General features: G+C 35.2%; 1 protein-coding gene across 10 annotated transcripts in view; it reads left to right on the top strand.

The window, feature by feature from the left end:
• Positions 1 to 17,428, top strand: part of LOC6046331 (tyrosine-protein phosphatase Lar) — a 483,374-nt gene that overhangs the window by 321,094 nt on the left and 144,852 nt on the right. For all 10 annotated transcript variants that reach the window (XM_038253031.1, XM_038253038.1, XM_038253036.1 and 7 more), the window contains one exon: positions 3,544 to 3,702. In XM_038253031.1, coding sequence (XP_038108959.1) covers positions 3,544 to 3,702 — 159 coding nt within the window. The remainder of the gene's footprint in view (positions 1 to 3,543; positions 3,703 to 17,428) is intronic.

Genomic DNA, 17,428 nt, shown 5'->3' with positions numbered 1-17,428 from the left:
ATAAGCCACACTAAACTTATAGCTAAAATTACGTTTTTATATAAATTGTTCAACATGTTATGTCACCATTTTCGAAATATAAAAACAAAACTTATTTTTTTTGAAAACTCATTGTAAAAACATTTTTTCAAATACCTTATACTATACCGATAGAAAACCGTTATTTTGTATTTTCTATTATTTTGAATTGACATTAAAAAAAAACAAAAATTAATTCTTTTAAATTAAAATAACGTAATTTAATTTTTTTATAACCTCTTATGTATATTTGGCCCGCAACCTCATTTGAGCTTCAAATTTGGCCCGGCCTCCAAAAACTTTGAGCACCCCTGAAGTAGTGCGTCCATCCCAGGAATTCCCAAGTTTTTTACTAAAAATTCGCATTCGGCATATATCAGCATAAATTTGACTCATTTGGGATAATTGTTAAATTTTGAGATTACAGCTTCGCAAAATAACTAGCGCTTGAAATAATTTCTATTTTATTTGATTTATTTTTAAAAGACTGAGACTAACATGTTTTTTTTCAATTAGAAATCCTAAATATACGTAATTATAATATAAACGTATTTTAATGATTTAAAGTTTGAAAAGTTAATTAATTTTATTTATTTTTTCATAAAACACAGGCATTTGGGTAAAATCTGAAAAAAAAATCTAGTTAAGGCAAATATTTCAGTCAATTTATTTGTATAATGTTTTGTTTGACTTTGGTTGAAACAGAAACAGAACAAAAAAATAAGTACACCGATTTCCAAATCTATTGCTCTAAAATTTCTTGCACTTATTCAGACTGCAATCCCGCTTTTCCTCAGTTGGCAACCAGGCTCATGCTGATGCCAATTTTCAAAAAAAAATTCAAGCTTTTCATGAAATATTAAAAATATATAAAAGAAAAATATTTTTTATACACACCAATTTCTCATTACTGAATTCAGTTAAATTAACTGAAATCTGCACTACTGAAATTTTCAGTAAATGACTTGTTGCACTACTGAAATTTTCCGTGAATGAAAACTTGTTGAAATTTCAGCAAACTTTGACAGATCCATTCAAATTTTAACTGATGTTCAGCGAAAAACTAACTGAAAATCTCAGTAGTGCAGTTTTCAGTAAATATTAACTGGATACGAACATCAGAATTTGCTGAGTAGGCTTATGTAGTTTGAATAACATTGGATTAAAAATTGAGGTTCATTCAAAATCAAGCACTACAAAGAACAAAAGAAAATTTAAGCTATCTAAAAACTATCGTCCTTGCTTAGATTGAAAAGTAGATTATCACCAATTGAAAGTATTGAACTAATTCTATGGTTTAAAGCTTGAAAAATAAAACAAATATAATGAAAACTACGATTTATGACTGTTTTAAAAATTTCCCGGGACCCAGGAATTCCCGGGATTCCAAAAATATTTTTCCCGTCTCCCGAGAAATTCTCAACCCGGGAAAATTTGACGCCCTAGTATAACGTCTCAACCCGGGAAAATTTGACGCCCTAGTATAACGTTTATTTTTGTAATTTTAATCAAATAGAAATCTTATAGACTCTAAAAAAATACTATTTTGGGACCACAGATAAGAAAAAGAAATAAAACTTAAAAAAAAATATGTTTATGTATTATGTAATGTGTGATGAATTTGCAATCAAACAGCATTTTACAACAAATTAGAACAAGTTCATCGTTTTCAAGATTTGGTAAATTTTAGGTTGGGAAATTTTCTCGACAAAAATATGTTATGTTCAAAAACGAAATCAAAAAAAGTTGCCCCAACCCCTCTTCGCTTTGCGTTAAACATTGTCCTATGGGGTAACTATTGTCCTTGATCACAAATCCAAGCTCCATTTGTCGATATCTCGTGACGCAGGGGTGGTACGACCCCTTTCACTTTTGAACATTCGAAAAAACTTGTTTTTCATTAATTTGCAACCTGAAATGGTGATGGTTTGGAAATGTGGTGTCAAAGAGACTTTTATGTAAAATTGGACGCCCGATTTGATGGCGTAGTTAAAAATTCTTTAAAAAAGTATTTTTCATCGAAAAAATGAACATTAAAAAAGTTTTAAAAACTCTGCCGTTTTTCGTTGCTCAAGTATACATTTTTTTTGGAACATGTAATTTAATGGAAATTTAATGTTATTTTCGAATCCACCCTGATGGGTGATTTTTTTCATTTAGAACAAAATTTTTCATTTCTAGAAAATCTTTGCAGGGTTATTTTTTAGGGTGTAATAATGATCTAAAATGTTGTAGAACAGACAATTACAAAATTTTTGTAAATAAACACATGGATTTGCTTGTAAACAAAGCTTTGAAACAGTTCTTTTTTTTTGTGTCTCTTTGTTTCGTCGTTCGTGTCTGTCGCGAGTGACCTTGAACGGCCATAATCGACGACGAACAACGATAGCTCGTGATAGTTACAAGCAAAATCCTTATTTTATACATTTTTTTTTGTAATTGTCTGCTTTACAACGTTTTAAAACATTGTTACACTCTAAAAATAAACTATGCAAAGTTAAAAAAATGAGAAATTTTAAAATAAAAAAAATTAATTAAAAAATTACCCTTCTGGTTTACTGAAGATTATTTTTAATTCGATTAATAATACGTTTTGGGAGGCATCATACCGTCCCTCCGTCAAGAGATATCGGCAAACGGAGCATGGATTCGTGATCAGGGACAAAAATTACCTCTTAAAAAAAAGGCGGGAAAAAGGCCAAAAAGGAAAATACGGTTTTCTAGATGTAACGAAATGATCCGATTTTCAATGTCAAAAATAAAATATTAGTTAAATTTTCGGACCTTTCAGATATAATTATTTTTAAAATTAAAATTCCAGCCTATCTTTTCCTGCATTTTTTTCTAAATTATTAGAGTTTTTTATACAATTTCCAAAAGCACATGCCCGGAGTTAAAAAAATCTCTGTACTTCAAATAAGCTCACTGGAATCGCATTTCCACACCCATTACGCGCTTCATTGATTCGATTTCCGCATCAAAATGTCGTCGTCAAGGTTCGGGAAATTAGCTTACTGCAAGTATCGATACCTACACTTCACTCGATCGCACCGACGATGACAGCAAACAACTGTTTCGCAGAGAGCTCTCAGGCAGACAGACAGCGTAAGCAGCTTTGACGATAAGCTTCGTTGCGGCGCGAGTCTCGAAATAGTTGCACAGTAATTAATGTAAAATTCAAGGTAAAGCTAGAAAACTTCCTGCAACCTCAGAGAGAAAATTTGATTGGCCAACGCGCGCGAAAATTTCTTTGGAAACAATAATTTCGAGAATTTCTAAATGATGACTGATAAGCCGACTTACGTCAGTTTTGCACGGTGCCGCTCAAAGTCAGCTAATTAGCGCAAGCTTCATGCCCAAATCGTAATGTAGTGCACTTAGACTGACTGCAAATGTGACATTCCGTCGTCATCCGAGAGGGGATATTTCACCAATTGTGGTACGATGACACTCACTCACCAATCCCAGTCCATGCCCCTCTGCAGAAACTCATGTGAATCTCCCTCTCTGCCCTCCGTTTTGCAGGAACGCAGTCACGCTACTCGGTGATCGAGTCAAATGGAGTTTCGATGTTGCGAATCGAGCCGGTCCGCGCCGGCCGCGACGACGCCCCGTACGAGTGCATGGCCGAGAACGGCGTCGGCGATGCCGTCTCTGCCGAGGCCACCCTCACCGTCTACGAACGTAAGTATCGATGCCTTTTTGGGTGCACTGTTGAAAACTGTGTTGTTTAAAATGTGAAATTGAACGTTTTCCTTGATTTATGTGTCCCGTATAATTTTTCACCGTGTCTCGCGTAGCCTTCCAGGGCAGACGCACAGATCCGACCGGAAATGGTTCGTAATATTACACCTCCGGTCAAACTGGCTTGGAGGTTATGTTTGGGTTAGAGTGGGTGGCACAAGTGGAGACGCCCTTTGGGCACAGCACACATACACACACAATAGGCCTGCTGGAGTCAATTAACGTTGAGCGATAACGAGCCGTGGATAACGTGGATGTGATGCAATGCCGCGCCAGGATGTCATTGAGCAAATACCTCCATATCGGGCAATGGTGCAACTTCCGGTTGTCACAACCCCGTGACGTCCTGTGACTGGGGGCGTTTAATTAGATTGATTTCAATGCCTTCAGAATTTACCTTATTGAACCTGTTGGAAAAGTAAGGTTTGATTGCAAAACCACCTAAAATAACTAATATTTTTATAAGCTTTAAACAGAAAAAAGTCATCGTTCGAATTGAAAATTTGCCAGAATTTTAACAAGCATCTTGCTAAGTTCTGTGTCATATTGGTTATGTAGAACATAACCATAACCAAAATTGTGAAAGTTCGACTAGAATTTTGAAACAAACTTTTTCTTTGCCCTTGACCTTTCCCGGGCTTGTGGGAATAACAGGGATAATACCATTTCAATAACAAATCGGCAACTATCCCAAATCCTGTTATTGAATTTTCATATGGAATCGAGTTACGTTATCATAACAAAGTTTGTTATTAAATCTACTTGTCCCGTCGGTTTAGTAATAACGAATTGTGTTATCATAATAAATTTTGTTATTGATTGAAACTTTTGAATAAAGAGCAATTCTTTCAGATTTCGATCATTCGAATTTTTTCGTATTTTTTAATCTGGTTGAAACTTTTTTATTGCCTTCGGTATGCCCAAAGAAGCAATTTTGCATCATTAGTTTGTCCATAAAATTTTCCATACAAATTTACCAGCTGTCGACGCAAAAATGATGCATGAAAATTCAAAAATCTGTATCTTTTGAAGGAATTTTTTGATCGCTTAGGTGTCTTGGATAAAGTCGTAGGTATGGATAAGGACTTCACTGAAAAAAATTATACACGGTAAAAAAATGAAACGAAACGAAACGAAACTATTGGCACTACGCCCCCCGGGGCATGGCCTTCCTCTAACGTGGGATTTCTGCTCCAGCGCCTCTGACGAGACAGGAGAAACCGGGACCGACGTTTTACTTCACCATCCGATAGAAGCTCAGTGGATAAGGCGGGAATCGAACCCGCGTCTCATAGCATCATCGGGATCGGCAGCCGAAGCCGCTACCCCTGCGCCACGAGACCCGAGGTAAAAAAAATGGTGATTTTTAATTTTACTTTTTGTCACAAAAACTTGATTTGCCAAAAAAATACCATTTTTAATTTTTTAATTTTTTGGCATGTTTCAGAGAAAAAAAATTCCAACATTTCAGAAATTTCCAGGTTGTGCAAAAAATATTTGACCGAGTTATGAATTTTTGAATCAATACTGATTTTTTGAAAAAAAAAAAAGAAATATCGGTCGCAAAAATGTTTCAACTTTATTTTTTGATGTGAAATCAAATTTGCAATCAAAAAGTACTCTGGTGAAATTTTGATAAAGTTCACCGTTTTCAAGTTATAGCCATTTTTAGATAACTTTTTAGAAAATAGTAGCAGTTTTTCATTTTTATTAAATTAGTGCACATGTTTGCCCACTTTTGGGCGAACAAGCTGAGAAAAAACTCTATATTTTGTTTTTTTTAACTTTGTTGTCAAGACTAACTATTTAAATGGGCGTTATATTAAATGTTTAACCCTTTTGAAATGTTAGTCTTGATCTAGCTTTTTAACACTTGTAGCACCAACGGGGTCAAAACTTACGCGAAGCACCAAGGGGGTCAAAAAAGTTGGAAATGAAATTTCAACCGGCTGTATCTCGGTGAAAACTCAACCGATTTGGATGATTCTTGTTGCATTCGATCCGGAAGAATGTCAAAAATCACCTCCAACAAGGTAGATCCAAAAAAATGCGTCTACCTTTAGTCATAGTAAAAAAGGCATTTCTAACTTTTTTTGCAAGGGTTGTATGAGTCGGTGGAGTTGCATTTCCAACTTTTTTGATCCCGTTGGGGCTACAAGTGTTAAAAATATTTTTTTTCAGAAGTGGTCAAACTGTGCAATAATAAAAAAAAATAAAAAATTGCGACTTTTTCCAAAAAAAAAAATTACCTAAAAATGGCTTTAACTTGAAAACGGTGCACTTCATCAAAATTTCAAAAAAAATTAGAACCAAGATTGGTGCGCTGGAAGTGGAGACGCGAAATCATGATTATGAGATTAATTTTTTTTGTGTGCTTTTGTGTAGCTGTTAGTATGGAGTGAGTTCATAATTTGTAAAGGGAGCGCGTGGTCGTAAAAAATATTCGGAGTGAAAAGTGATTTTTTGTGTGTGCTTTTGTCGTGTGTTTATGTGTGCTATTTCTTGCTAACAATGATAATATCAGTCCTTCCTTTATCATCGCTGATCGGAGGGCACGCCGCCGGTTGAGTTTGTCGTAGTAATTGTGTTCCAAAGTAACAGGGTGTTAATTGTGTTTCCTACTTCAGTCGATTGCGGACGGCGAGGCCGCGCTCTTGCCTTACTTAATTATTTGTGTCTTGAGCGTCATTTTTGTTGAGTAATTGGTGCTTTTTTTGTGTTCTTGGATCGTCGAGTTAATAGTGGAGCAAAATAATTTTGTGTGAGTGATTTTGTATGTTAACCATAAAGACCTTCCCATAGCTTCGTTGCTCGGAAGGCTCGCCGACGGGTCTGTTATGAAAGTCCTCCCCATAGCATCGTAGCTCGGGAGGCATCGAAAAGCCAATACCTTATCCTACTAACCCAAAAAATAATAATCACGTGATGCTTGAAGGAGATGCTGTGGATTCAACGGTCTCAAGCGGTATCAACAAGTATATAGCGAAAGGGATCTTCAGAGTTTAAACAGTGAACGGATGGTTGGCTCCCACTGATCATTTTTGATTCAGCAGTATTAAATTTTTATCGTTTTATAAAAAAAAAATCATTGTTTAACTTCAGCTGATCTGTCAATAACGGAGTAGCAGCTCATTGGCAGTCAACCATGCTCATGCTCATGCTCATGCTCATTTCAAAAAAAAATTAGGACCAATATTTCGATTTTTTGAAAAAAAATCTGTATTGATTCAAAAATTCATACAACTCTCAAATACTAGGATTTTAAAAATTAAACCTAACTGCTGCCTAAGACCCATGTCTGAACTCAAGAATCAAAATCTCACCGACGCCGAAAGATTCACGAACTTTCAATCAAATTCAAAACTTAAACACTTCTTCATCAACTGCTCGTCCCTGCCAGATGCACTCCCCCGAGCCGGACCGGGAAAGCAAACAAAAGTGCAGACATTCCCAGGCCCGGATTTGCATTACTAATTGTATGAATTTCCGGCCATTATGCTAATCAACCGGCAGTGGCCCTCAGATAAGAATGGGAAAGAACTCCAAACTCGTCAACGCCGCCAAAAAAAGAGTAAGGTAGCTTAGAAGGAATGCAAAGAAAGAACTCTCACGCTAATCCGGGCTGCCCTGCCCCGATTTTGTCCCAGATTTTGGAAGTGCTCGCCACGAGATGGCGGTGACCGGATTTGCGGTGCAGATTGATGAATAAATCATGAAAGCGCTGCCCCTGCCGGTGCCTTTATTTATATCTATTTCCGGGGGAAATTTTAACGGTTTTCTCTTTTAGTCCATCAAAATGGCAACCCCGAATCCACCCTCTCTCTCTGTATCTCGCCCTAAAATCCAGCGCGAATAAATTCGATTCGCGCCGAACTGAATGCAGTTTATGGATTTTATTCTAATAAAGGCTCTTTTATCGACACTTTAGCGCCTCAAAAGTGAATCAATGAGGAAAGCCGCCGCGATTTAGCTGAGAGACCATAAAATAAGCTCCACTTCCGTTCCGCTGTCACATTTCCCCATTTCCACGAAACCGGTATACCGATTCGCGGAGTGACGCCTCAATAATATCAATCGGCAAGGCTGTACGATTTCGGGACACATTCACACAGGACGATAAGGACATATCCGTCCTTAGGGCACGGTGGGTTTGAGGTGGATGGGCAAAATTTATTAATTTTGTTATCTCTTTTGTTTATTACTCCATAAAAACTTACTTGAAATCATTGATTATTAAAGAAAATGACAAAAAATCAACAATAAGCTTGCCTGCAAGAAAGAAAAAATGGCAACAGACTCAAATTACCTTCGGAAACTTGTCGCAATTGCAGGCTGTGGCAAAATAGCACGGTCTGATCGGACTACACTTCATACGAAGAGTGTCAAAATTACATGGAGCCAGGATTGAAATCAAGTTCTGGGGATCTTTAAATATCAAAAAATAGGAATTTGCCGCTGCAAAAAAGGCTTTCTCAACTTAGAGCCAAAAATGCACGTGTGACAAAATAACACGGTCACCATGACATAACGATGTTGCCATACGTGAGTGCCCACTAACCGTTTTCTTTTTTGTGTATTAATAGGAAAATAATTGAAGGAAGAGCATTAATTTTAATGATTAAGTAAAATTTTGAACAGCTTTTTTATTTGTTCTAAATAAGCAAACTCCAGAATTCAAAAATTGCACACTTGTTGCCAAATTTTCCCCAAAATTCCCCTCACAGTGCGTCATCTGACGGGGGGGGGACGAGAAAAAAAGCACACAATTGGAAAGGAAAGCACACCGCCGCGGGAAAGCCAACCTGCCAGGGCAGTGATTTGCATAAGCGTTATTTCAGGCTTCTTCTTCCGGCGAGGCATAACTTTGCATAGATTTGCATAATTTGGTATTCATCGGTGGAAAAGTGGTGAGGGAGCAGACCAGGTGCAAGCGGAGGGGGATTTCGGAACATGTTTACGAATGGGACAGGGCTCGCTGGCGTGAAGGCGAAATGGTGGCAGTTTTGTCATCTTTTTAATGGCGTTGTTGAGCCGAGCCGAATGGAAGAAAATTGCTCGTGCCATTCATCAAAATATAGTACACTAATAATGAAAATGGGAAAATATTCAATGTCAGCGGAGTGCTTTTCGGTGTACGTTTGCTGGCATGTTTATGGCTTCATTTGGGCGGTGGGAGCTTTTTGATGAAAAACCACGGCTTGATGCACGCTTGTTTCGGTGACGTGTGAAGAATTATCAAGCAGAGCTTGGCAAATTTCACAACATAACAAAAAAACATTCATGTATTCATAATTTTATTATTTTATATTTATTCAAATTATAATTGCATAATCCATTTTCTTAAAATGTTAAAAAAGTCAAATACCCACAATTTCCCCACGATTACCAAATCAAAATCAAGCTGACATTCTTAGATAGAGCAATTTCCCAAGAAAACGGCACGATTCGAAAAAAAAGTTGTCCGATAGTTTTCAAAATTGCAGTGGGGTTCTAGAGGGGCTGTGTTGGGATGGTGCGAAAAATTGAAATATTCGTCGATTTTAGCCCTCTGGACGCAAAGTAATTGACATCTGAGAATTTACGAGCAATGTCTCGAATGTCATATACTTTTTACCAGTTCGTTCGGTTTTTTTCTGGCACGACGTCTCAAAAATTCAAACCGCTGAAACTTTTGTTGTTGTGAATGGATTTGGCTGAAATTTGGGGTAATATTAAGAAACTATCTCAAGATAAAGTTCCTAAAATATGAAGTTGGTCCGATCAATATTTTTGGAGATTTGTGTCGGTCAAAATCGTATTTTTGACGAAAATGTCAATAACTTCGAAACGATAATAGGTAGCTAAGTTTTTCTAAAAGCATCTGAAAGTAAACATTCCGAACTGCTTGTGCAGAAAAATTTCATAAAGTTTGGTCGAAACACGAGCGAACACCAGTAATTTGAATTTTGAATTTGCTTTGGCAAATCGTCGAATGTCATATACTTTTGATCAGTACTGTATATGCTATGGAATCATCCCCCACAAATAAACGTAGGTGGTCTGCATGGTTGCTTTAGGTGATTCCATTCCATTTTTACTCTAAATTTACAATTTAAGTTTGTCGCTGGATATTCAATGAAATTCAATTCTGCTGATTAAACATTGACGAAACATAATGCGTTTACTGACATCATAACATGCCATTTTTTTTTAAACAAGTCATTAAAAAAGCATATTCCATCTGTTTTGTGAACAACAAGTTTTTTTACATTTTTATTTATATTTTATCAAAGCCTTGATGTCGTTATTAAAATATGTATCAGTGCCCAAGTAACATTTTTAAACCAACTAGCCATCACCAAGTTTTATTAAAGGTTTATTGTAGCATCTTGATTGCCTAATAGTTTTATTTGGGCATTCACCGCAACCAACAAGCAAGAGCTAATTAATAGGTTCTAACAGGGTTTTATGCCTCGGACATAAAACCGGGTGGAAGTAAAAGCCGACTGGCTTTCAATAAGGTTTTATGAATGTTTTAATAGAGGCTTGAAAACCAGATGGCAATGCCATGCCAAACGGTTTTATCGCATGCTTTGTTAAAACTTAGGGTGTTGTAGCTGTCAAGTGCCAGTAGGCATGTAAAAAGCTCACTTAAAACCATAAGCTCCTTAAAGAGCATTTATCGCGGCCAAATAGCAGTGCATAAATATGGCACTAAACGCGTGCTCTGATTGAATATGATTGACTGCCATCTTGATTGAAAAAATATAAAACTGAAAAATTTGATTTAAATTTGATGGAAACACACATTTATGCTGAATTTCTGGTATGATTTATATAGCGATAGATGTTTGAAAATATTTTGAACATTTTTTTTTCAAAGAATTGCAATAAAATATTTTTTAACATTAAACACTGTGATTACAAAATATTGATTTTTGATGAAGCGAGTTGTATTTTTTGGCTCTATCTCCCCTACATTTATCAATAAAATTTCAACTGCAGCTGAATTTGAGCCATCAATTGTGAGAAATAAGCTTTCAAATTATTTGGATTACCTCTAATATCTATTATTTATCATCGCCATTTTGACAACCATCTCCATAATTTCATTTGGCAAGACGAAGACTTATTTTTGCCAAAATAAAACCTATTTGGCATAAGACGTTTGAAGACGTATGAAATGTCATTTTTCCATAACTCCTGACTAGGTTTTAACAAAGGTTTTATCAAGGCTTTGAGGATGTTGTTAGGATTCAGTTGTAAAGCCTTGAACTCCTATGTAGGTTTTATAAATAGGCCGTAACAACCTTTTGCGGAGGTCCTTTTGGGTTTTAAGTGGGGTTTATCAAGGTTCTGGGGAGTTTGTTACGACTAAGGGGTTTTAATGTTGGTTTTGGCTGATAGGTTTTATAGCGGTTGTGACAGCTTTGATAAAGCCTAAAATGTTACTTGGGTGCTTACACCTTCCTTTGGACAAACTGACAAACGCAAACTGGTTGAATATCACAGTTTGCGTCAAACAATTTAATACAAATTTTGATATGGATACAAAAACTATACAAAAATAAAAATCATACTTTATTTTTATTCATTAATAGATTAAATTGTTTGTATTGGGATTTAAAATATATGTTTCATTAAGAGTCTATTTTGCATAAAAGATTTAAAAATTTCAGATAAAAAATTGTTCATTAAATATTAAGAAATGTTTTAAAAGTTATTTTGTTAATTAAAAAATAAATGTAAAACTTGGGCAAAATGTTACAAAAAATCCTTTTTGTATCATTTTTTCTTGTCTGTTCTACAAATCTAAAAAAAATGATTCGAAAAGAAATTGTTGGTTTTGATATGCCATGAAGCATTAATCAAATTTGTGTATTTTAAAAAGATTGGAAAAAGATTCAAGTTCGATATTACTTTGGCCGTGTTCATAACAAATACGCCCTCCTTTTTATGTCAAAATAAGTATACAGATTTTTGTTTTTAATTCTCAGATTTTTTTTTGATACACTTTTTGCAAATTAAAAGCTAATGGTTTAAGAGCATATAAATACATATAAAAAAGACGCTTAAAAATCGACTTCAAAATTATGAAAAAAGCAAATAGACAAAAGATAATGATTGGACGTTGTAAAAAAGTCTTAACGAAAAAAAAAAACAAAAAAAAACGCATATGAAATGACGTCCAGAAAATAAGAAAAACGCCAAAATTTTATCTCGTAATCTATTTGTTATTAGTTATTCATCGTTATAATTTTTTTTATTGGATTATTATTGTAATGAAAGACTAATACCACTTTTAGTTATTCTTGGAACAAATCTTTGCTATTATTTTTTGTTATTTTAACAACTAATCCGATCATCCCAATAACAGTTGGAGGTATTCTTTCATTACAAAAAATATATTCCTAAGTTGTTTTGGCTTTCAACAAATATCAAACCTATAACAAATTTTGTTATGGTATCATAAACTGTTATTAAACTCTTATCCAAAAATTGATTTTTCAAGAAAATTCCATAACACTTTCTGTTATTTTAACAGTATTTGTTATTGAAATGGCATGAATTGTGTTATTACCGTCTGCCCTTGGTTGCATTGGAAAGAGGAGATCTAGCACTACACCGAAAAAAATGATGGTAATATTCATCAAGAAATGGTGACAGATTTTGTGGCAAAAAAATGATTAATTTCACCCCAGAAAATGATACATTTTCATCAGTTTTTGATGAATATTCATCAGGTTCACATTTTTTATGTAATGTTACTCAAAAAGAGGTAATATTCAACCTACCAAATTTTGAACATTCCAAAATTCAACTTTTTTTTTCTACGTGGGTAATTCTCTACCAACTCACACGAAATCGGGAAAAGTTGCCCCGACCCCTCTTCGATTTGCGTGAAACTTTGTCCTAAGGGGTAACTTTTGTCCCTGATCACGAATCCGAGGTCCGTTTTTTGATATCTCGTGACGGAGGGGCGGTACGACCCCTTCCATTTTTGAACATGCGAAAAAAGAGGTGTTTTTCAATAATTTGCAGCCTGAAACGGTGATGAGATAGAAATTTGGTGTCAAAGGGACTTTTATGTAAAATTAGACGCCCGATTTGATGGCGTACTCAGAATTCCGAAAAAACGTATTTTCATCGAAAAACACTAAAAAGTTTTAAACATTCTCCCATTTTCCGTTACTCGACTGTAAAAATTTTGAAACATGTCATTTTATGGGAAATTTAATGTACTTTCGAATCTACATTGTCCCAGAAGGGTCATTTTTCATTTAGAACAAAATTTTTCATTTTAAAATTTCGTGTTTTTCTAACTTTGCAGGGTTATTTTTAGAGTGTAACAATGTTCTACAAAGTTGTAGAGCAGACAATTACAAAAATTTGATATATAGACATAAGGGTTTGCTTATAAACATCACAAGTTATCGCGATTTTACGAAAAAAGTTTTGAAAAAGTTACTTTTGCGTTTCTCTTTGTTTCGTCGTCCGTGTCTGTCGCGGGTGACCATGAACGGCCATGATCGATGACGACCAACTTTTTTAAAACTTTTTTTCGTAAAATCGTGATAACTTGTGATGTTTATAAGCAAAACCCTTATGTATATATATTAAAATTTTTGTAATTGTCTGCTCTACAACTTTGTAGAACATTGTTACACTCTAAAAATAACCCTGCAAAGTTAGAAAAACACGAAATTTTAAAATGAAAAATTTTGTTCTAAATGAAAAATGACCCTTCTGGGACAATGTAGATTCGAAAAGTACATTAAATTTCCCATAAAATGACATGTTCCAAAATTTTTACAGTCGAGTAACGGAAAATGGGAGAATTTTTAAAACTTTTTAGTGTTTTTTCGATGAAAATACGTTTTTCGGAATTCTGAGTACGCCATCAAATCGGGCGTCTAATTTTACATAAAAGTCCCTTTGACACCAAATTTCTATCTCATCACCGTTTCAGGCTGCAAATTATTGAAAAACACCTCTTTTTCGCATGTTCAAAATGGAAGGGTCGTACCGCCCTCCGTCACGAGATATCAAAAACGGACCTCGGATTCGTGATCAGGGACAAAAGTTACCCCTTAGGACAAAGTTTCACGCAAATCGAAGAGGGGTCGGGGCAACTGCTGTGTGAGTTGGCGGAGAATTACCCACGTATAAACGCTAAAAAATCTCAAGATATCTTCATTTGAAAAAGTCTCATTTTCAAGGAAAAATCATAAAGGATTAGGGTGGTTAAATTGTACACATATTTGTTTTTCTATGTAATTCTGCCCGCTGAATCTGAATCTGCCCTCAGATGTATCGAAAACCCGATTTTTGGTCATATTTTGAGTTTCCATACATGTACGTGTACGTACGTGTACGTGTACATCAAAAGCAAGTACGCAAGAAAAAAAAAAGATTTTGCACACGGGTAATTCTCTACCAACTCACACGAAATCGGGAAAAGTTGCCCCGACCCCTCTTCGATTTGCGTGAAACTTTGCCCTTAGGGGTAACTTTTGTCCCTGATCACGAATCCGAGGTCCGTTTTTTGATATCTCGTGACGGAGGGGCGGTACGACCCCTTCCATTTTTGAACATGCGAAAAAAGAGGTGTTTTTCAATAAATTGCAGCCTGAAACGGTGATGAGATAGAAATTTGGCATCAAAGGGACTTTTATGTAAAATTAGACGCCCGATTTGATGACGTACTCAGAATTCCGAAAAAACGTATTTTCATCGAAAAAACAATAAAAGTTTTAAAAATTCTCCCATTTCCGTTACTCGACTGTAAAAAATTTTGGAACATGTCATTTTATGGGAAATTTAATGTACTTTTCGAATCTACATTGTCCCAGAAGGGTCATTTTTCATTTAGAACAAAATTTTTCATTTTAAAATTTCGTGTTTTTCTAACTTTGCAGGGTTATTTTTAGAGTGTAACAATGTTCTGCAAAGTTGTAGAGCAGACAATTACAAAATTTTGATATATAGACATAAGGGTTTGCTTATAAACATCACAAGTTATCGCGATTTTACGAAAAAAGTTTTGAAAAAGTTACTTTTGCGTTTCTCTTTGTTTCGTCGTCCGTGTCTGTCGCGGGTGACCATGAACGGCCATGATCGATGACGACCAACTTTTTTAAAACTTTTTTTCGTAAAATCGTGATAACTTGTGATGTTTATAAGCAAACCCCTTATGTATATATATCAAAATTTTTGTAATTGTCTGCTCTACAACTTTGTAGAACATTGTTACACTCTAAAAATAACCCTGCAAAGTTAAAAACACGAAATTTTAAAATGAAAAATTTTGTTCTAAATGAAAAATGACCCTTCTGGGACAATGTAGATTCGAAAAGTACATTAAATTTCCCATAAAATGACATGTTCCAAAATTTTTTACAGTCGAGTAACGGAAAATGGGAGAATTTTTAAAACTTTTTTAGTGTTTTTTTCGATGAAAAATACGTTTTTTCGGAATTCTGATTACGCCATCAAATCGGGCGTCTAATTTTACATAAAAGTCCCTTTGACACCAAATTTCTATCTCATCACCGTTTCAGGCTGCAAATTATTGAAAAACACCTCTTTTTCGCATGTGCAAAATGGAAGGGTCGTACCGCCCTCCGTCACGAGATATCAAAAAACGGACCTCGGATTCGTGATCAGGGACAAAAGTTACCCCTTAGGACAAAGTTTCACGCAAATCGAAGAGGGGTCGGGGCAACTGCTGTGTGAGTTGGCGGAGAATTACCCATGTAAAATTATCATTTAAACCCAAAAAACTGATTTTTGAAGGTTTGCTCAGATGCTTTCTATAAATTTGGTCATAGAAGGCGTAGATCACGAGATAAAATTTTGGTGTCTTGGACCAAGTTGCTTGAATTGGCAAGCCCAACAACTTTCTAGAAGACAAAAAAATTCCCATGAATATTCCTGTAAAGTTAGATTTTCAAAATCACCCTAATCGTGAACTACCCTAATTTTCAACCAAATTAAAAGTTGCCCTTTTCCATTTGCAACAACTCTTCTGAAGACACCAAAGCTCCAAAACTTCACATTTTTTCGGAAAATCCATTTTCCACTTAATTTTGCGATGGTTTGACACTTCTCAAAGATTTTGTCAATTACAGCAAAAAAAAACGAAATAGCTTTTTTAACAGACTTACAAGCACTATAAGCTTATGGTTTTAACTTTAAATCAGACGATTTTGCTGCAATAAATTTTTATCACCGTTAATTTTTTTCCATGTTGGTGTACACAGTAAAAAATTGCGTAAATTTCTGAGGTGTAATTTTGAAAGGTTGAATATCACCTCTTTTAGGATGTTATTTTGCCTCTGACATTACACCACAAAAGTGGTAAAATAACGCATTTTCAGAGGTAAAATTACTCATTCTTCTGACATAAAATAGTAGTTTATGCAACAAGTTGCAAAAATAGGATTTTTTCAGCACGAGTCGTACATTTATCCAACGAGGTTCACCGAGTTGGATAAATACGAAGAGTGCTGAAAAAATCATGTTTTGCAACGAGTTCCATACAACATTTTTTGCAATTCCAAAAAACACACACTGAGTGAAGTTTTATGTAAAATTTTCATTTATTTTATCAATAAATCGTTTAAATCAAAAAAATGTTGAAAAGTGTTACTTTTCGAAACAAGTGCTGAAAAGTTCAACTTTTCCGGAATTGCAAAAAATGTTTTTTTTACTATAAATATATTGGGGCACTTGATAGGACCTGTGTCAAACTCTAGAAGAACTAGTTTATAAGTTTCGTATCGATCGAATGGACTTGTTGTAACATCCTTAACTTGAGTACAATGTAAATTCGAGAAAAACAATCAGTTGAGGTTGTTTTGTTTTTCGTTTGTTTCTTAATATTCAAAAGCATTTGTTGTGGATTAATAAATATTCCCGTATGAAAAAAATAACAAATCTTTGAACTAAAAGTTTCAAGAATTATATAGAAAATCGAAAAAAATATCTCCTTAGAAAGACTCGAGCGTTTTACCAAGATGTTTTTTTAATTTGTTTAAATACATTTTTGATTGTGTAGGTGAATCGTGGATACACAATTAAGAATTTAAAATTTTCATCGCCTTGTGTCAGATTATGAGATGACGCTCAACAAAAAAAAAACGTCTTCGTCATACTGGTCTCGTCTTCAAATCGCAAAAGTTCATAATTTTTATTATCTCACACTAAAAGGTGGCCCACCCACATCCAATATCCGGCCGTAAATTTCCTTTGAAATGCTAATGATGCCAACTTTCCCAAAGTCTATTATGAAACGCTTGCTCGCGCGATAATCACGCTTCCCGGTGGGCACACAGTTTAATCAAATAGCCCACATTTCAGACTCGGGATTTGCAGCAGTGAAAGGCCAAACAGCACCGGGCCAAGACTCCAAGTTATGCTAAAAATTTGCTACTTTGAGCTTCCATCTTTCTCATCCTACTCCACAAAAACAGAAGAATGCGAATCCAGACTGATATAGGCGCAAAGTCAGCAGGGCCAGTAAATTAAATACCATTCCGCGCCATTCTGCTGCTGCTGTTTTCCATTTTCCCGAATACATTTTTCTTTTCCCATAAGTTTTTCTCATTTAATATTTTTCATTTTTATTTGTGTTGCTCATTTGGCACTCACACTTGCTGCTGCTATTCCTTCACTGTTTGCTTGA

This window comes from Culex quinquefasciatus, chromosome 2 (assembly GCF_015732765.1).
Source record: "Culex quinquefasciatus strain JHB chromosome 2, VPISU_Cqui_1.0_pri_paternal, whole genome shotgun sequence".
NCBI classification, from domain to species: domain Eukaryota; kingdom Metazoa; phylum Arthropoda; class Insecta; order Diptera; family Culicidae; genus Culex; species Culex quinquefasciatus.
The sequence above is the reverse complement of the archived record's forward strand: the minus strand, read 5'-3'. Positions and strand labels throughout refer to the sequence as shown.